This window comes from Hemitrygon akajei, chromosome 3 (genome assembly GCF_048418815.1).
Source record: "Hemitrygon akajei chromosome 3, sHemAka1.3, whole genome shotgun sequence".
Classification (NCBI taxonomy): Eukaryota; Metazoa; Chordata; class Chondrichthyes; order Myliobatiformes; family Dasyatidae; genus Hemitrygon; species Hemitrygon akajei.
In genome coordinates, this window is record NC_133126.1 from 105,464,599 (window position 1) to 105,483,842 (window position 19,244).

At 40.2% G+C, this 19,244-nt stretch overlaps 1 protein-coding gene across 3 annotated transcripts in view; it reads right to left on the reverse strand.

Annotated features, from left to right (window-relative positions):
* ryk (receptor like tyrosine kinase) overlaps nt 1–19,000 on the reverse strand; it is a 334,382-nt gene extending 315,382 nt beyond the window's left edge. For 2 of the 3 annotated variants that reach the window (XM_073040549.1, XM_073040548.1), the window contains exon 1: nt 18,765–19,000. In XM_073040549.1, the coding sequence (XP_072896650.1) occupies nt 18,765–18,900 (136 nt within the window). In that variant the 5' untranslated portion in view covers nt 18,901–19,000. The remainder of the gene's footprint in view (nt 1–18,764) is intronic. The other variant, XM_073040551.1, reaches the window with a different exon arrangement.
* Nucleotides 19,001–19,244: the final 244 nt, after the last annotated feature.

Consider the following 19,244-nt stretch of genomic DNA (forward strand, 5'->3'; position numbering starts at 1 on the left):
ATTTAGTAATTTTTCCGGGTATAAATTAAATCTTAATAAGAGTGAATTGTTTCCTTTAAATAGACAGGTTCCAATTTATGGAAATTTACCTTTTAAATTAATGACTCTTTTATATAATTAGGGATTAAAATTACAAAAAATTATAAGGAGTTATTTAAGGTTAATTTTTTACCCTTAATCGATCAGATTATATGTTTGTTTACTAAATGGTCACCAGTATCTTTATCTCTGATAGGTCGGATTAATGCTATTAAGATGGTTATTTTACCCAAGTTTTTATATATATTTCAAGCGGTACCAATTTTTATTCCGAAATCATTTTTTTGCTAATGTTGATTCAAAAATTTCCTCATATATATGGCAGAATAAAAATCCTAGATTAGGTAAAAAATATTTACAGAAGGCAAGAAAGGAAGGTGGATTGGCATTGCCTAATTTTAGGTTTTATTATTGGGCAGTCAATATCCGAAATTTGATATGTTGGTTAAAGGATTGGGATTTATCTTTTAGCCCTCATTGGGTGAACCTGGAAATTAAATCTGTACAAGGATTTTCATTGGGTTCTATTTTAGGGTCTTCTCTTCCCTTTGCTCTTTCTAAATTGCAGAAACGAATTGACAATCCGATAGTTAAACATACTTTATGTATATGGTTTCAATTTCAGAAATTTTTTGGGTTGAATCAATTTGTTTTAACTATTCCTATTGTATCCAATTTCTTTTTTCATCCTTCTATTATAGACCAAGCTTATTCAGCTTGGAAGACTAAAGGATTACTACAATTTTCCGATTTATTTTTGGATAATTGTTTTATGTCTTTTGAACAATTATCTAATAAATATAATTTGCCTAGATTTCATTTTTTTTAGATATTTACAGATTAGGAATTTCTTAAACACTGTACTTCCTACCTTTCCAAATCTTGAGTCTTCGGGTATTTTGCAGAATTTGTTAGAACTAAATCCTTCTCAGAAAGGTGTAATATCAAAACTCTACAATATAATTATGAAAATACGTTCAGAGTCCTTCTATAAGATTAAAAATGATTGGGAAAGAGAACTTAACCTTACTATCCCTATTGACAATTGGGATAAAATTCTTCAATTAGTCAATTTATCATCTATATGTGCTAAACATTCATTACTACAGTTTAAAGTTGTGCACAGGGCTCATATGTCCAAGGATAAATTGGCTCGTTTTTATTCCTATATAAATCCTATATGTGACAGATGTCATTCTGAGATAGCATCTTTAACTCATATGTTTTGGTCATGTCTGCTTTTGAAAAAATATTGGAAAGACATTTTTGATATTATTTCCACAGTATTGAACATTGATTTACAACCTCATCCTATTACTGCAATTTTTGGTTTACCAATGATGGACTCAATCCATTTATCTTCTTCTGCTTGTCGAATCATTGCATTTCTTACATTAATGGCTAGAAGATCTATTTTGTTGAATTGGAAAGAAATTAATCCCCCTACCGTATTTCATTGGCTTTCTCAAACTATGTTATGTCTAAATTTGGAGAAAATTAGAAGTGTTGTATTTGACACTTCTATTAAATTTGAAAAGACATGGAGACCATTTATTCAATATTTTCATATGATGTAATTTGACCCTGTTCCAAACCTATTAGTTTTTCCGGTTTTGATTATACATATGTTGAGAAGATCGGAGTTGGCGACACTGATGATTTTGTATTTTTTTTATATAGATACTATAAACAACCCATTATTATTATTCTTTTTTCTTTTTTCTTCCTTTTTTTTCCTCTTTATTAGTAATTAGACAATAGACAATAGGTGCAGAAGTAGGCCATTCGGCCCTTTGAGCCTGCACCGCCATTTTGAGATCATGGCTGATCAATTCCTATCAATATCCGGTTCCTGCCTTGTCCCCATATCCCTTGATTCCCCTATCCATAAGATACCTATCTAGCTCCTTCTTGAAAGCATCCAGAGAATTGGCCTCCACTACCTTCCGAGGCAGTGCATTCCAGACCCCCACAACTCTCTGGGAGAAGAAGTTTTTCCTTAACTCTGTCCTAAATGACCTACCCCTTATTCTCAAACCATGCCCTCTGGTACTGGACAGAGAAGCAGTTTCAGCGACAGGTTACTATCGATGCAATGCTCCTCAGACAGGATGAAGAGGTCAATACTCCCCAATGCCATTAGGCTTTACAATTCAACCGCCAGGACTTAAGAACTTTTTAAAAGCTATTATTAATGCTTTTTGAGATAGTGATTTAGATGCATATCATATTTTTTACTGAGTTAAGTATTGTATGTAATTAGTTTTGCTACAACAAGTGTATGGGACATTGGAAAAAAAAGTTGAATTTCCCCATGGGGATGAATAAAGTATCTATCTATCTATCTCCCAGCATCTGGAACATATTTCCTGCCTCTATCTTGTCCAATCCCTTAATAATCTTATATGTTTCAATCAGATCTCCTCTCAATCTCCTTAATTCCAGCGTGTACAAGCCCAGTCTCTCTAACCTCTCTGCGTTAGGTTGTTAGATTAGTTTTTCTTAGGGTTAATTTTTTTCTTTTTCTCTTTTCTGTTTTTTGCGAGCCAATTCTGGATCCACAAAACAAGGTCCCCTTGGATCCTACGTCTCCTTATTTTCTCAATAAGCCTTACATGGGGTACCTTAACAAATGCCTTGCTGAAATCCATATACACTACATCTACTGTTCTTCCTTCATCAATGTGTTTAGTCACATCCTTAAAAACTTCAATCAGGCTCATAAGGCATGATCTGCCTTTGACAAAGCCATGCTGACTATTCTGAATCATATTATGCCTCTCCAAATGTTCATAAATCCTGCCTCTCAGGATGTTCTCCATCAACTTACCAACTACTGAATTAAGATTCACTGGTCTATTATTTCCTGGGCTATCTCTACTCCCTTTCTTGAATAAGGAAACCTGTAAACAGCTGATGTTGAGGGCCAAGTGCCTTCTTCAGGACTGGAAAGGATGTGGGAAGATGCCAGAATAAAAATTTGGGGGGGGGGGGGGGGGAGGGAGGGGAAGGAGGATAACCTGCAAATTACCAAAGGCAGGGATCTGAAACTGCTTCTGAGTGACATTCAGCCTGATGTTGAGAAGCTGCTATCACTACACCAAACCCATTCAGCTCATTGAAAGGTGAAAAAGCAATGACATAGTAACTACAGTCGGCCCTCCTTATCCACAAGGGATTGGTTCCGGGACCCCTCGCAGATACCAAAATTCGCGGATGCTCAAGTCCCTTTTTCAACCTGTCTCAATGCAGTGAATCTTAGGACCCAGCGGAACCCCAGACCTTATCTAACCTGTCTCACTGCGGTGGACATTAGGACCTGGCGGCAGAACTCTGAATCCACAGTGTTTCTGTTCACGAAAATAATCACAATCACGATTGAAAATAAAATGGAAATAATAAAGCAATCGGAAAGAGGTGAAACACCATCGGTCATTGGAAAAGCATTAGGCTACATCGGTCAACGATCGGAAAAATTTTAAAGGATAAAGTGAGAAAGGCTCTGCCCTGATGGAAGCTACAATTATTACTAAGCAACACAGTGGTTTAATTATTGGGTTTTGGGTTTTTGATCCTGCACATCAACCCGGCATGGTGGAGAACGTACTCGAGAGCGGTCTGTCACTCGATCAAACTCGGGAAATTCTATTCCCGAGCCCGACGCTGAAATATACGTTCTTAAGTGTTTTATATGCATAGAAAGGTAAAATATATACTATATACTAAGACAAACATTTGACTAACTGACGCTAAATAATACCGGATGTACCTGTTCCGACTTACTTAATAAGAGAACTTCTGATTTTTTTCGATCCCGATCACGATAACCCACGCACATCCTCTCGTATACTTTAAATCATCTCTAGATTACTTATAATACCTAATACAATGTAAATGCTATGTAAAATAGTTATTATACTGTATTGTTTAGGGAATAATGACAAGAAAAAAAGTCAACATACTCGAACAACAAGTGCTGGAAGAGCACTTCCAGGTTTTCGCGGTTGGTTAAATTCACGCATGCGGAATTCACAGATAAGGGGGGGCCGACTGTACTACTAAAAAATCAACTCCTAATGTATGCTCTAAAATTGGTGATTGAATAGTTTTCTTGTAATTAAATAAATAATTTTATTTGTAGCTTTATACAGATTTGTATAATTTTTGCAATTATTTGTCATTGCACTGAAATTTTAATTCCTATCATCTTTCACTGCACATTGTAAATCACAATTATTTATAGTCTTTATATAATGGCCAAAAAATGGAAAGGGGAGTGTTGGGGATGTGGTCTCAGAGCCACAGGGGCTGTAACCTGAAAATGTTCTCTGGTATTAGTCATTGCTGCCCTGAGAAAGGTGGCAGCTGTCCATTCTATATACACACATACAGGCAGTCCCCAAGTTACAAACGTCCGACTTACAGACAACTTGTACCTACGAACGGAAGGAGGAGAAGGCCATCCGCCATTTTAAGTCGTTGCCGTTAACACTGTGTTGAGTGTGTAACTTTGAATTTGGCTTAAATATTTCTTAGCAAGATTCACCCTGATCCCCCTTTTCCAGGCAGCACCTCTCTCACTTGCCCCATTTAACCTGTCTCAGTGTGGGTGGACTTTAGGACCCAGAGTGACCCGCCGCCCGCGGCTGCTGCTGTTTTTTTTTATAAAGTGCAATTGTGAACAGCCAGATCAGAAATGCTAATCAAGTCAACTAGTTCCGAAAGAGCACTCTGATAGTCCAGTCAAGACGGTTCACTGCTGCTCAGTGATAGAACATAAAATCTGCAGTTTTCTGTTCCATTAACGGAAAACGATCGCGATTGAAAATAAAGTGGAAATAATAAAGCGAATGGAAAGAGGTGAAACGCCATCAGTCATTGGAAAAGCTTTAGGCTACAGTCGGCCAACAATCAGAACAACTTTAAAGAATACAGGTAAAGGATAAAGTGAGAATAATGGAGCATGTGAAAGGCCCTGCCCCGATGAAAGCTACAATTATTACTAAGCAACGCAATGGTTTAATTATTGAAATACATGTTTCTTAAGTGTTTTATATACATAGAAAGGTAAACTATATACTTCGTAAACAAGATGGCGCTTTGACAATTGATCATAAAGAGATAAAGAAAGCCTTTCAAGATTTTTATAATTCTTTATATCAATCAGAATTTGTTGAGGATTCTTCTATAATGGATGAATTTTTAAGAAAATTGAATATCCCAAAATTAACTATAGAAGATAGTGTACTTCTAGATGCACCTATTACGGAAACCGAAATAAAAGAGGCTATTTTTTTCAATGAATTCAGGTAAAGCCCCTGGTCCGGATGGTTACACTGCAGAATTTTTTAAAAATCCTTTTCCTCTATACTCTCTCCTTGGCTTTGTAAAATTTTTAAAGATGTGTTAACTGTAGGTAAATTGCCTTTTTATGATGCCTCTATTTCTCTAAATCTTAAAAAAGATAAAGACCCCACTGAATGTGCATCCTATTGGCCTATATCTTTGCTGATTACGGACTTCAAGATTTTTAGTAAAATTTTGGCCACTAGATTAGAAAATATATTACCTCGAATTATCTCTGAAGATCAGACTGGATTTATTAAAAATCATTATTCATCTTTTAACATCAGAAAATTGATCAATATTATTTATACTCCTTCATCCAAAATACCAGCATGTGTCATTTCTTTAGATGCTGAAAAAGCATTTGATAGAGTTGAATGGCCATATTTATTTAATACATTGCAGCATTTTAATTTTAGTTTGAAATTTATATCATGGATTAAGTTAATATATTATAAACCTTTGGCTTCGGTTTTCACCAATAATCAAAGATCTCCTTTTTTTCATGGTACAAGGCAGGGCTGTCCTTTAAGTCCTTTACTATTTGACATTGTTTTGGAACCTCTAGCAATCGCCATTTGTGAATCACCTGATATTTTGGGTATTACCCATGGGGATGGGACTTATAAGTTATCATTATATGCTGATGACTTGTTACTATATATATCTGACCCTGAGATATCTATCCCTGCTATTTCGTCCTTGCAAGCTCAGTTTAGTAGCTTTTCTGGTTACAAACTGAATTTTAATAAGAGTGAATTATTTCCATTAAATATGCAAGTTCCAATTTATAATCACTTACCATTTAAAGTTGTCACAGATCATTTTACTTATTTAGGTATTAAAATTACCAAGAAACATAAGGATTTATTTAAAGTTAATTTTTTACCTTTAATTGACCAAATTAAGCAACTTGTTACCAGGTGGTCCCTATTATCTTTCTCATTGGTTGGTCGAATTAATGCTATTAAGATGATAGTGTTACCCAAAATTTTATATTTATTCCAAGCACTACCAATTTTTATTCCTAAATCTTTTTTTGATATTATTGATTCTAAAGTATCTTTGTTATCTGTGGCAGAATAAAAATCCTAGACTAAGCAAAAAATATTTACAGAAGCCTAAGAAGGAAGGTGCTTTGGCTTTGCCAAACCTGAGTTTTTACTATTGGGCAGTCAATATTCGATATTTAATATTTTGGACACAAGAATTGACTACAGCTGCTTGCCCACACTGGGTAAATTTAGAATGTAAATCTGTACAAGACTTTTCATTGTTTTCAATTTTAAGATCTTCACTTCCTTTTTCTTTATCTAAATTGATCCCATAGTTAAACATACATTGCGAATACGGTTTCAATTTCGTAAATTTTTTGGCTTGAATAAGTTTATCTTATCAAGCCCTATTATATCTTTTTTTTTCAACCCTCTTTTATGGATCAAGCCTTTGTATTATGGAAAACAAAAGGTATAACATGTTTTCGTGATCTATTTTTAGATAATAGTTTTATGTCCTTTGAACAGCTATCTAATAAATATAATTTACCTAAAACTCATTTTTTTTTTAGATATTTGCAAGTTAGAAATTTCTTGAATAATATGTTACAGTCTTTTCTGAAATTATGTCCAATGGACATTACGGAAAATTTTTTAGCTCTGAATCCTTGCCAAAAAGGTTTAGTAGCCACCATTTATAATATGATCATGAAAATACAGCCAGAAGTATCAGAAAAAATTAAGGAATGGGAAAAAGAACTTCATTGTCTTATACCCTCTGAGCAGTGGGAGAAAATTTTACAATTAGTCAATTCCTCTTCTATTTGTGCTAAACATGCCCTAATACAATTTAAGGTTGTACATAGGGCTCACATGTCCAAGGATAAACTTGCTCGATTTTACTCTCATGTTAATCCAACCTGTGACAGATGTCATTCTGAAGTAGCTTCATTGACCCACATGCTTTGGTCTTGCCCTTGTTTGCAAAATTATTGGAAAGATATTTTCGGTATTATTTCAACAGTTCTGAATATCAAATTGCAACCGCATCCTATTACTGCAATTTTCAGTTTACCAATGGTGGATAATATTTGTTTATCACCCTCAGCTCGACGGATGATTGCATTTGTTACATTAATGGCTAGAAGATCTATCCTATTGAACTGGAAAGAAATTAATCCTCCAACTATATTTCAGTGGTTTTCTCAAACTATCTCTTGTTTGAGTTTAGAAAAAAATTAGAAGTGTTGTCTTTGATTCTTCAGTTAAATTTGAAGAAACTTGGAGACCATTTATCCAACATTTTCGTATCAGTTAAACTGACTTTTCCTAAACCCTGCTTCTATTATCCTTAATTATTTGGATGGAGGTGCAGAGTTATTGACGCTACTGTGTATATTTGACATAATGCAATGGCCCATGTTGGTTAGGTTTTTTCCTTTTTTGGGGGGAATTGTTTTTTCTTCTTATTCACTCCCTTTTTTTGTAATTATGAGTTTGGGAGGTTATTATATATGGATTATCATCTATATGAATGTATACTTAACCTATTAATTATGTACTTTCAAACTCTCTGTATTCATGTTTCATTTATGTTTGTTTAAAATTAATAAAAAGATTTTTAAAAATATATGCTATATACAGAGACAAACATTTGACTTACTGACGCTAAATAATACCGGATGTACCTGTTCCAACTTATGTAAATCCGACTTAAAGATGGACACAGGAACAGAACTTGTTCGTAACCCAGGGACTGCTTGTATATACATTTTATATGTCTATCAAGTTGTTTCTCATCCAAAGAGAAAGGTCCTACATCTCTCAACTTTTCCTCATAATACATGCTCTCTAATTCAGGCAGCATCCTGGTAAATCTCCTTTGCAGCCTCTCTTCCGCACTGTAAAAAATTTCTGCCATTAGCCTTGCACTCCTCAAGTTCAATTTGCCAAAGTGTATCACTTTACACTTTTCTAGATCAAACTCCACTTGCCATTCTTCTCTCAACTCAGTATCTAGTCTGCATCCCATTGTAACTTACAACAACCTTCCACACTATCCAGAACACCATCAACCATCATAGATCATAGAAACATAGAAAACCTGCAGCAAAATACAGGCCTTTCGGCCCACAAAGTTGTGCCGAACATGTCCCTACCTTAGAAATTACTAGGCTTACCCATAGCCCTCTATTTTTCTAAACTCCATGTACCTATCCAAAAGTCTCTTAAAAGACCCCATCATATCCACCTCCAACACCGTTGCCGGCAGCCCATTCCACGCACTCACCACTCTCTGCATAAAAAACTTGCCCCTGATATCTCCTCAGCACCTACTCCCCAGCACCTTAAACCTGTGTCCTTTTGATGCAACCATTTCAGTCATGGGAAAAAGCCTCTGACTATCCACACGATCAATGCCTCTCATCATCTTATACATATGTCAGTCATCTGCAAATTTACCACCCACCCTTCTACTTCCTCACCCAAATCATTCATAAAAATTACAAAACAGGAGCCCCAGAACAGACCCATGCAGAACACCACTAGTCACAGACCTCCAGACAGAATATACGACACCAACTACCACCAGTCACAGAATTCCAGGCAGATCATACTCCACCTACTACCACTAGACATGGAATTCCAGGCAAAATATATTCCACCTACTACCACTAGTCACGGAATTCCAGTCAGAATATATGACACCAACTACAATGAGTCATGGAATTCCAAGTAGAATATACTTCACCTACTACCATTAGTCAAGGAATTCCAGGCAGAATATATGACACCAACTACCACTAGTCATGGAATTCCAGGCAGAACATACTCCATCTGTAATATTAAGAAGTTAGCATCTCGTAGGCCGCTTGTGACCCTGGCTATTTTTAGTAAGGGTCATAGCAGCTATGAGCTTGAGAAAAAGAGTATAGACGCACAAATGCTTTCCCATAAGATAAGCTGATCGGGTGACATCTGCGCTTAACTTCAGTTACGCTTAGGGCATATATGTCAAACTCAAGGCCCACGGGCCAAATCCGACCCGCGGTGGAATTATCTTTGGCCCGCGAGTTAATATCTAATTACTATTAAAGCTGGCCCCAGTAATCGAAGCGCCTGTGGCGTATGATATGGCTAATACTGAGTTTATTCAGGTACCAGGTTTTCAGGGTTTTTAGTGTTTATTCGGCAGTCTTGCTCGGCAGTCTTCTTCATAAGAAACGGAATTTGTAAAGTGAAACACTTTGTAGTTATAGCAGAGACTGAGACACATGAGAGCAGGCTGAAAAAACGGAGGCAACGAAAGCTGCGTTCGCACGCGTCCGACTGATCCGGCCCGCATGAAGCTGCATTTTGCTCAATCCGGCCCGTGACCTAAAATGAGTTTGACACCCCTGGCTTAGGGTAACTTGTATCATTGCCTGATTAACTGCTGTGGGAAACCTATTGTGTCTTGTATTCCTTATGGCACCTGCAAAATAAGCATTAAAAAAGAGTGGCTATTTCCAAGGGCAGGAAGCTTTGGATGGTAAGCCTGTGCCTGTCTGCATCCAGACATAGTAGAAGTTAAAACTGTTATACGAACAATTTATGATTGATAAAATTAACGATACTCTTCTGTAGAGAAATTAAGGGGGGGTGAACCCACATGTATCTGTGTACATGACTGCATGATATAAAAAAACTGTATTTGCTTCAGGAGGGAGAGACCCTCGAGAGAGAGTGTTTAAGGAGTGTTCTCTCGAGTAACTTGCTAATAAAGAGTTAAAGTTACTTTCACCATAGTACGTGGTATCTTTGCATCGAGTAGATCGAAAGAAATTTACAACACACCTAGTCACTAGTCACAGAATTCCAGGCAGAACATACTCCACCTACTACCACTAGTCACAGAATTCCAGGCAGAATATATCCCAGCTACTACCACCCTCAACCTTTTGTAGTAAAGCCAATTCAAAATCCATGCAGCCAAGTTTCTGTCAATCCCATACCACAAGACCTCTGGATGAGTCAACAATGGAAAATCTTGTCAAATGTCTTACTAAAATCTACCACTCTACCACCCTCAGACTTCTCCCTCTGAAACTACCAATTTCAAATACTATCTCACTTCCCACCTCATTTTTTCATGTTCTGCTCTTCCCTTCTCAGTCTGTGGCCATAGAAGAGACAGCAGGATGAAGTGTTACCTCCCGGATGCCACAGTCCAGGATATATCAGTGCATATTCTCAAGGGGGAGGGTGAATAGCCAAGAGTTCATGGTGCATATTGGTGCCAATGACATAGGCAGAAAAGGGGAAGAGGTCTTATGCAGTGAGTGTAGAGTTAGAAAAGAGGCTGAAGAGAAAGATCTCCAAGGTAGTGCACTCCAGAGTATTATGGGTAAGGGAGATGAACTTCGAGCATGGATCAGTATATGGAACTATGATGTTATAGCCATTACTAAACTTGGTTGAGAGAGATGGGCAGGAATAGGTTCACAAAATGTTTACAAAGTTTCAGAAAAGATAAAGGAGGTAAGGGGCAGGGGGAGTTGAACTACAAATCAGGGACAATCTCACAGCTGCATTCAGGGGATACATAATGAAGGGTTCAGAGACGGAATCCATTTGGGTAGAACTCAGGAACAGGAAGAGTGTAATTACACTGTTGGGATTGTACTACAGACCCTGGGAGATTGAGGAACAGATACATAATCAGATTAAGGAAACGTGTAGAATATAGGGTTGTTTTCATGGGAAATTTCAACTTCCCAAATATAAACTGGGTCCTTCTTAGTGCAAGGGGTTTAGATGGGGTAAGACCATAAGATTTAGGAGAAGTAGGCCTAAAGTAGGCCCATCGAGTCTGCTCCACCATTCAATCATAGGCTGATCCACTTCATCCAGTCATCCCCACTCCCCTGCTTTCACCCCATACATTTTGATACCCTAGCTAATCAAGAACCCATCTATCTCTGCCTAAAATACACCCAATGACTTGGCCTCCACAGACGCTCATGGCAACGAATTCCACATATTTACCACCCTCTGACTAAAACAATTTCTCCGCATCTCAGTTCTAAAAGGACGTCCTTCAATCCTGAGGTCTCTTATCTTAGAATCTCCTACCGTGGGAAATAACTTTGCCATATCTAATCTGTTCAGGCCTTTTAACATTTGGAATGTTTCTCTGAGATCCCCCCTCATTCTCCTCAGCTCCAGTCAATACAGCCCAAGAGCTGCCAGACATTCCTCATACAGTAACCCTCTCATTCCTGGAATCATTCTCGTGAACCTGCTCTGAACCCTCTCCAATGTCAATATATCCTTTCTAAAATAAGGAGCCCAAAACTGCACACAATACTCCAAGAGTGGTCTCACGAGTGCCTTAAGCAGCCTCAACATCACATCCTCCCATATACTTAATGCCAAGAAAAAAGTCTGTACATGTTCAGTACAGACGCAACCATCATAGCTCTTCTGGGAATGCTGATGCCGCCTCTTGAGGCTGTAGCGCTCTACATAGCTAGCCAGCCATTCCTTACTAGCTTTAAACTCCTTCCTCTCACTCACAACACAAGTACGAACGAGACGTGAGGCGAACAATGCTCAAACAACGAGTAATACTTATAATTTCTAAATTACGATACTTATAATACCTAATACAATGGAAATGCTATGTAACTAGTTGTTACACTATATTGTTCAGGGAATAAGGACGCTTTGGAGGAGGCTCAGGATCTGTGGAGGTTGAGGGCTGAGGACCACTTCGGCAAGCAACATGCCACTTTTCAAAAGATCTAAGATTTCTACTTTCTTGGCGAGAGATAACACTTTATGTTCCCTCTTAGCCTTTGAGGAACTGCTTTGACCACTTAATTGCTTTTTAGGAGCCATTTTTTCACAGAAACAAAGTAGTGACCGAACGAGAACAATGCTCAAACGAGTGCGGGAGAGAGAACTTACAGGTTTTCCCAATCTGCGGTTGGTTGAATCCGTGCATGCAGAACCCACGGATAAGGAGGGCCTTGGAAACCCATGGCCTAAAAAGGGAGAGTCAGCATGGCTTTGTGTGGGTCAGGTCATGTCCATAAGACCATAAGACACAGGAGCAGAATTAGGCAATTCAGCCCATCGAGCCTGCTCCGCCATTTCATCAAACCCATTCAACCCCATACACCTGCCGTTGCCATATCCTTTGATGCCCTGACCAATCGGGAAACTATCAACTTCCACTTTAAATGTACCAACGGACTTGGCCTCCACCACAGTTTGTGGCAGAGCATTCCACAGTTCAGTACACTCAAGCTAAAAAAAAAACCCTCACCTCTGTTCTAAACAGTCATCCATCAATTTTGAGGTTGTGTCCTCTAGCTCTGGATACTCCCAACATAGGAAACATCCTCTCCACATCCATCTTATCTAGTCCTTTCAACATTTGGTATGTTTCAATGATATCCCCACACATTCTTCTAAATTTCAGTGAGTTCAAGCCCATAGCTACCAAATGCTTCTCATATGTTAACCCCTTCATTTCCAAAATCATCTCGTGAACCTCCTCTGGACTCTTTCCAATGACAAAACATCTTTTCTGAGATAAGGGGCCTAAAACTGTTGTCAATACTCCAGTGCGGCCTGACTAGTGTCTTCTAAAGGCGTAGCATTACTTCCTTGTTTTTATATTCTATTCCCCTTGAAATAAATGCCAACATTGTATTTGCCTTCTTATCACAAACTCAACCTGTAAATTAATTTTCTGGGCATCTTGAACGAGGACTCCCAAGTCCCTCTGATATTTGAATTTTCTCCACATCGAGATAGTAGTCTGCACTATTATTCATTTTACCACAATGCATTATCATACATTTCCCAATACTGTATTCCATCTGACACTGTTTTGCCCATCCCACTCTTATAATCTAAGTCCTACTATAATCGCATTGCTTCCTCAGCAGCACCTACCCCTCCACCTATCCTCATATCATCCACAAACTTTGCCACAAAGCCATCAATTCCACTATCTAAAACATTAACAAACAATGTGAAAAGTAGCAGAACCAATACTGACCCGAGGAACACCACTAGTCACTGGCAGCCAACCAGAAAAAGCCCCCTTTATTCACTCACTGCATTCTGCCTGTCAGCCACTCCTCTATCCATGCCAGTATATTTCCTGTAACACCATATTATTTTATATTGTTATGCAGCTTCAAGTGTGGCACCTTTTGAAATGCCTTCTGAAAATCCAGGCAAATGACATTCACTGCCTCTCCTTTGTCAACCCTGCCGGTTACTTCCTCAAAGAACTCTTTGTCATGTAAGATTTCCTTTCACAGAAACCATGCTGACTTTGACTTATTTTACTATTAGTCTCCAAGTACCCTGAAACCTCATCCTTATTAATAGACTTCAACACTTTTCCAATCACTGATGTTAGGAAATTATAGGCCAGTTAGCCTTTCTTTTGTCTTCTTCCCTTCTTAAAGAGTGAAGTGATATTTACAATCTTCCAGTCCTCTGGGACCATGCCAGAATCAAGTGATTATTGAAGGATCACGACCAATGCGTCCATTTTCTCTTCAGCAACCTCTCAGGACTCTGAGATGTAGTCCATCTGGTCCAGGTGACATCCACCTGAAGAATTTTGAGTTTGTAATTACTTTTTCCTTAGTAATAGCACTGGTCTCACTCCTGCTCCTGACATTCAAGGTCCTCTGGCACACTGCTAGTTTCTTCCACAGTGAAGACTGATGCAAAATACTCATTAGGTTCATCTGCATTTCTTAGTCCCCCAATACTACCTCACCAGCATCATTTTCCAAGAGGTCCAAGATCAATTCTCACCTCTCTTTTACTCTTTATACACCTGAAAAAACTTCTAGCATCCTTCTTTATATTATCGGCTAGTTTGCCCTCATATTTCATCTTTTGCCTTCTTAAAGCTTTTTAATTACTTTTTGTTAGATCTTAAAAAGCTTCCCGATCATCCAACTTCCCACTCACTTTTGCTACCTCATACACCCTTTCCTTGGCTTTTATGCAATCCTTAACTTCTCTCGTCAGCCACAGTTGCCTACCCCTGCCATTTAAGAACAAATTCTTCTGTGGGTTACAATTACCCTGCGCCATGTGAACTATTCCCAGAAACTTCAGCCACCTCTGCTCTGCTGTCAATCCCACCAGTATCCTCCTCCAATCTACCTTGAGTGTCAGAAAACTGAATTTTTTGAAAAGATGATGAGATTGATTGATAAAATTAGGGCAGTGGGTTTTGTCTGTATGGATTTTATTAAGATGTTTGAGGAAGTCCCTCATGGGAGGCTAATCCAAAAGATTAAGATGCATGGGATCTGGAGCGAAATGGCTGCTTGGATTCAGAACTACCGTAGATTCCGGACTACAGAGCGCACCTGATTAAAAGCCGCTGGCTCTAATTTTAGAAATAAAATCAATTTTTTAATTGTAAAGGCCGCACCGGATTTTAGGCCGCACCGCTACTTTTAAATATACATACGTATCGGTAACACAAATTACGTTGCATATACTTTTTTACTGAACAGCACGAACAACATTCCAATATCTCCTAGCGACTGGTAAAAATATATATACTGCAGCCTACCAGGAAAAGTTATTGATCGCCTTTAACTTAAAAGCAGCGTTTTCGCTCGGGTCTGACGCACTCGCGTAACGCGATCGGGTCTAATCGGGACTGACGCGCTTGCGTAACGCGATCGGGTCTAATCGGGTCTGACGCGCTTGCGTAACGCGATCGGGTCTAATCGGGTCTGATGCGCTCGGGTCTGACGCGCTTGCGTAACGCGATCGGGTCTAATCGGGTCTGATGCGCTCGGGTCTGACGCGCTTGCGTAACGCGATCGGATCTAATCGGGTCTGATGCGCTCGGGTCTGACGCGCTCGGGTCTGACGCGCTTGCGTAACGCGATCGGGTCTAATGCGCTCGGGTCTGACGCGCTCGGGTCTTGCTTTTCTTCGAGTATTTTCCATGTTGATGAGGGTGAGTACAAATGACTGATTTACAATAATTTAATTGTGAAAGTGCGCTTGATTTATCGTACAATTTCATTGGACCTCTGTGAACTACTCATCAATTTTATTGGTCTACTGTTACGAGGCAAAATGTTTACGAGGCGGCATGAAAAAAAACCATGTATTAGCCGCTCTGGATTAAAGGCCGCAGAGTTCAAAGCTGTTCAAAATGTGGGAAAAAAGTAACGGCTTATAATCCGGAATCTACGGTACCTTACACATAGAAGACAGAGAGTAGTGGTTGAAGGAACTTAATCGAGCTGGAGGTCTGTAATTAATGCATTTCCTCAGGGATCTGTACTGGGTGGCAGGTGCCGATGCTTTTTTTTTTGCTGGTGGGGGGGAATTTGCTGGTGGTGGCTGATTGTTGCTTGCTGCCACTTACGCACGGAAGGGAGGGGAGCTGGGGAAGACTTTGGAGTTCTAACATTTAACTGTCATTCATTCTTTGGGGCACTCCTCTGTTTTTGAGGATGGTTGCAAAGAAAAAGCGTTTCAGGATGTATATTGTATACATTTCTCTGACATTAAATTGTACCTTTGAAACCTTCAAATACAGTATGATATAGATCATTTACAGATATAGGCTGAGAAATGGCAGATAGAGTTTAACACAGATAAATGTAAAAGGTTGCACCTTGGTAGGTTAAATGCAAGGAGACAGTACACTGACACTGTTAATAGCAGGATCCTTAACAGTGCTGCAGAGCAGAGAGATCTTGGGATCCAAGTTCATAGCTCCTTGAAAAGTGACCACACAGGTTGATAAATGGTTACAAAGACTTATGGAATGCTTACTTTTAATGGTCAAGGCACTGAGTTCAAAAGTCAAGAGGTTATGTTACAACTTTTTAAAACCTCTGGTTAGGCCACATCTGGAGTATTGAATACAGTTCTGGTCAACCCACTATAGGAAGGATGTTGAATCTCTGCAGAGTGTGTAGAGGTGGTTTACCAGGATGTTGCCTGGTTTAGAGGGGATGTGCTATCAAGAGAGGCTGGATAAACTTGGGATGTTTTCTCTGGAGCACTGGATGCTGAGCGGAGATCTGATAGACAATTGTAAGATTATGAGAGGCAAAGATAGAGTGGACAATGATTATCTGGTTCCCAGGGTTGAAATGTCTAATACCAGAGGGCATGCACTGAAGGTGTGAGGGGCTAGGTTCAAGAGAGGTGTGAGCGGTAAAATTTTTACTTAAAAGTTATGGATGCTCAGAATGTGCTGCCTGATAATACATGAAAGGGTTTTAAGAGATGTTTGGATTGGCACATGGATGTAAGGAAAATATTGGGATATGGACATTGTACAGGTAGGAGAGATTAGTGTTTAGGTGTTTTCAATTTGCTCTTTAGCTGGTTTGGCACAATATTGTGAGCTAAATGGCCTGTTTGCCCACGACCCCTTTCCCCTTGCTCCCATTCTCTCTGCCCATCCTTGATCCACTCGCACTGCCTTTAATCTCTTTGCACCCTATCTGCCTCCCAATACTTCACACAGCTTCATTTCCTCATCCCACTCCCACCAATTCTTCACCTTCTCTGCATCCCCTACTTTCTCACCCGTTTTCCCTTCCCACCCAAAACTCAAATTCAACTTACCCCTGCTTCGCCCTCAGTGCTCTCTCCTACTTCAACTCACTTGTCTTCTCCCTCCTTATTCCACATCACGCTTTCTCCACTCTCCAATCCCTTTTACCCCCTTTCCCACTTCCTCTCCCTCCAACCCTTTCTCCCATTTTTCCATCTCACCCTACCCACAAGCACTCTCCACATTCTTCTTTGCTCCTACCGTCCTTTACTCCTGACATCTGGCCCTATGCCACTTTCATCCCCTCCACAGAGTACAGCACAGGAACAGATGCTCCAGCCCACAATGTCTGTGACACCGTAACACCAATTCAAAATGCGTATCAGCCTACATGTGGTCTATATTCCTCTATTCACTGCCTGTTCATGTATTTGCCCGAAATACCTCTTAAACGTTACTATATTTACATCCCCACCACCCCTGGCTGGACATTCCGGGCACCCATCACTCTGTGTGAAATAAAAATTTACTTTGAATATCAGCTTCAAACATTCCCTGTGATCTACAGCATTTGATATGCTGGGAACAAGACTACCTACCCTGTTGATGCTTCTCATAATTTTATAAATTTCAATCATGTGTCCCAATGGTCTCCAATGCACCTGAGAAAGCAATTCAAGTTTGTTTGACCTCTCCTGGCTAATACTCTCTAAACCAGACAACATCCCAGTGAATGTCTTCTGCGCCCTTTCCAAAGTCTTCCCATAATGAGACAACCAGAAATGAACATGAATATAGCCTGCCAAAAGTTTTATACAGCTGCAACATAAATTCTTGATTTTTCTACTGACACCCCAAATGAAGAAGGCAAATACTATACATGCCATCTTTAGCACCCTCATTTCAAGAAGCTATGAACTTTCACTCTCAGATCCTTCTGTAAAGCACTTCTCAGCCCATCACCCATGCTTTCCCTATTTCTTACTCCCCCACTCTATTCCTTATCTATCCCATTCACATTTTCTCCCCTCACTTCCATCATCTCCCTCTTCTCTAACCACCTCTCAACTTTCATTCTTCCCTTAGTTCTGGTCCAATCCCCTAACATTCCCATTCTCTCCATTCAGCTCCTAATCTCTTACCACCACTTTATTTCTCCCCCCTTCATTCCCATCAATAACCAATATTCCTTAACTTAATATCTTCCCACATTCTCTCCTACACTCCCAACTCTATCTCCACACCATTTTCTTTCCCTCCATTCTCACACCAATCTAAACCCATTTGGGTCCTTCACTGTCTTCAGCTGCTCACTCCTGTTTTATCCTGTCCTCTCCCTCACATACTACTTCCTTCACCCCCCCATACCTGTTGTCCCCATTCCCACCCTCTCTGTGCTAACCAGCCGACACCTGCTTTAAACCTCATTTCTTCCGCGCTCTCCTATTCTCTCTATGCTGTCCCATTTACCCAACTCTCGCCACCAATTGCTTTCTCTCCTCACAATTGGTTCTCTGACCAATCTCACCTCAGTTCTCTCCACCCATTCCTGTGATGTCCTGCCTATTCCTTCCACATGATCACCACCCGTCAACACCCACGACCTCTCCCCACTTCTTTTCTCTCCCTTCGCCCATTATCCCACCAATTCCCTTCTCTCTTGCCCGCACATCCGAACATCGCCTGCCCCTCATGTTTCTCCTCACACAGTTCCCCCAAGGATCAGTTCTCTACACCCCTGTTCTTTCCCCACCTGTGCTCCCCAACTTCTTCCTACAGGACTGCGCGGCCTCCTCCGCAGGCTCGGGGCCCGCACTCACCAATCAGCCTTCGCATTTCTTCCACGCTCAGGTAGACGTTGAACCCGGGGCCGTTGGAATAGACAACGGCAAAGCAGCAGCTCCAGAGCAGCAACAGCACTTGCTCGATCCCGCACCTCCAGTCGCGGCCCGCCATTCGGCAGCGGTAAAGCCGCCAAACTGCGCGCTCCGCAAGCGGTGGAGCCGCCTAACCTCCGCTCTGCTGCATGGCGGCCGGCCCGGCACACAATCACTAGGCGCAGGCGCGGCAGCGGTGGCCAGACGGGATCGAGCACGGCAGCGGGGGCGCGCGCAGAGCCCTAACCTCCCAGTCACCTATTTCCTGCCTAGCCTAACTCAATCTCTTATCCCCTCTCTAACTTTCTCTCTAACACTTAGCCAACCATCACACACAAAATGCTGGAAGTCAGCAGGCCAGGCAGTAGCTATGGAAAAGAGTAAACAGCCGACTTTTCAAGACCTGAAAAAAGGATGAGAAGT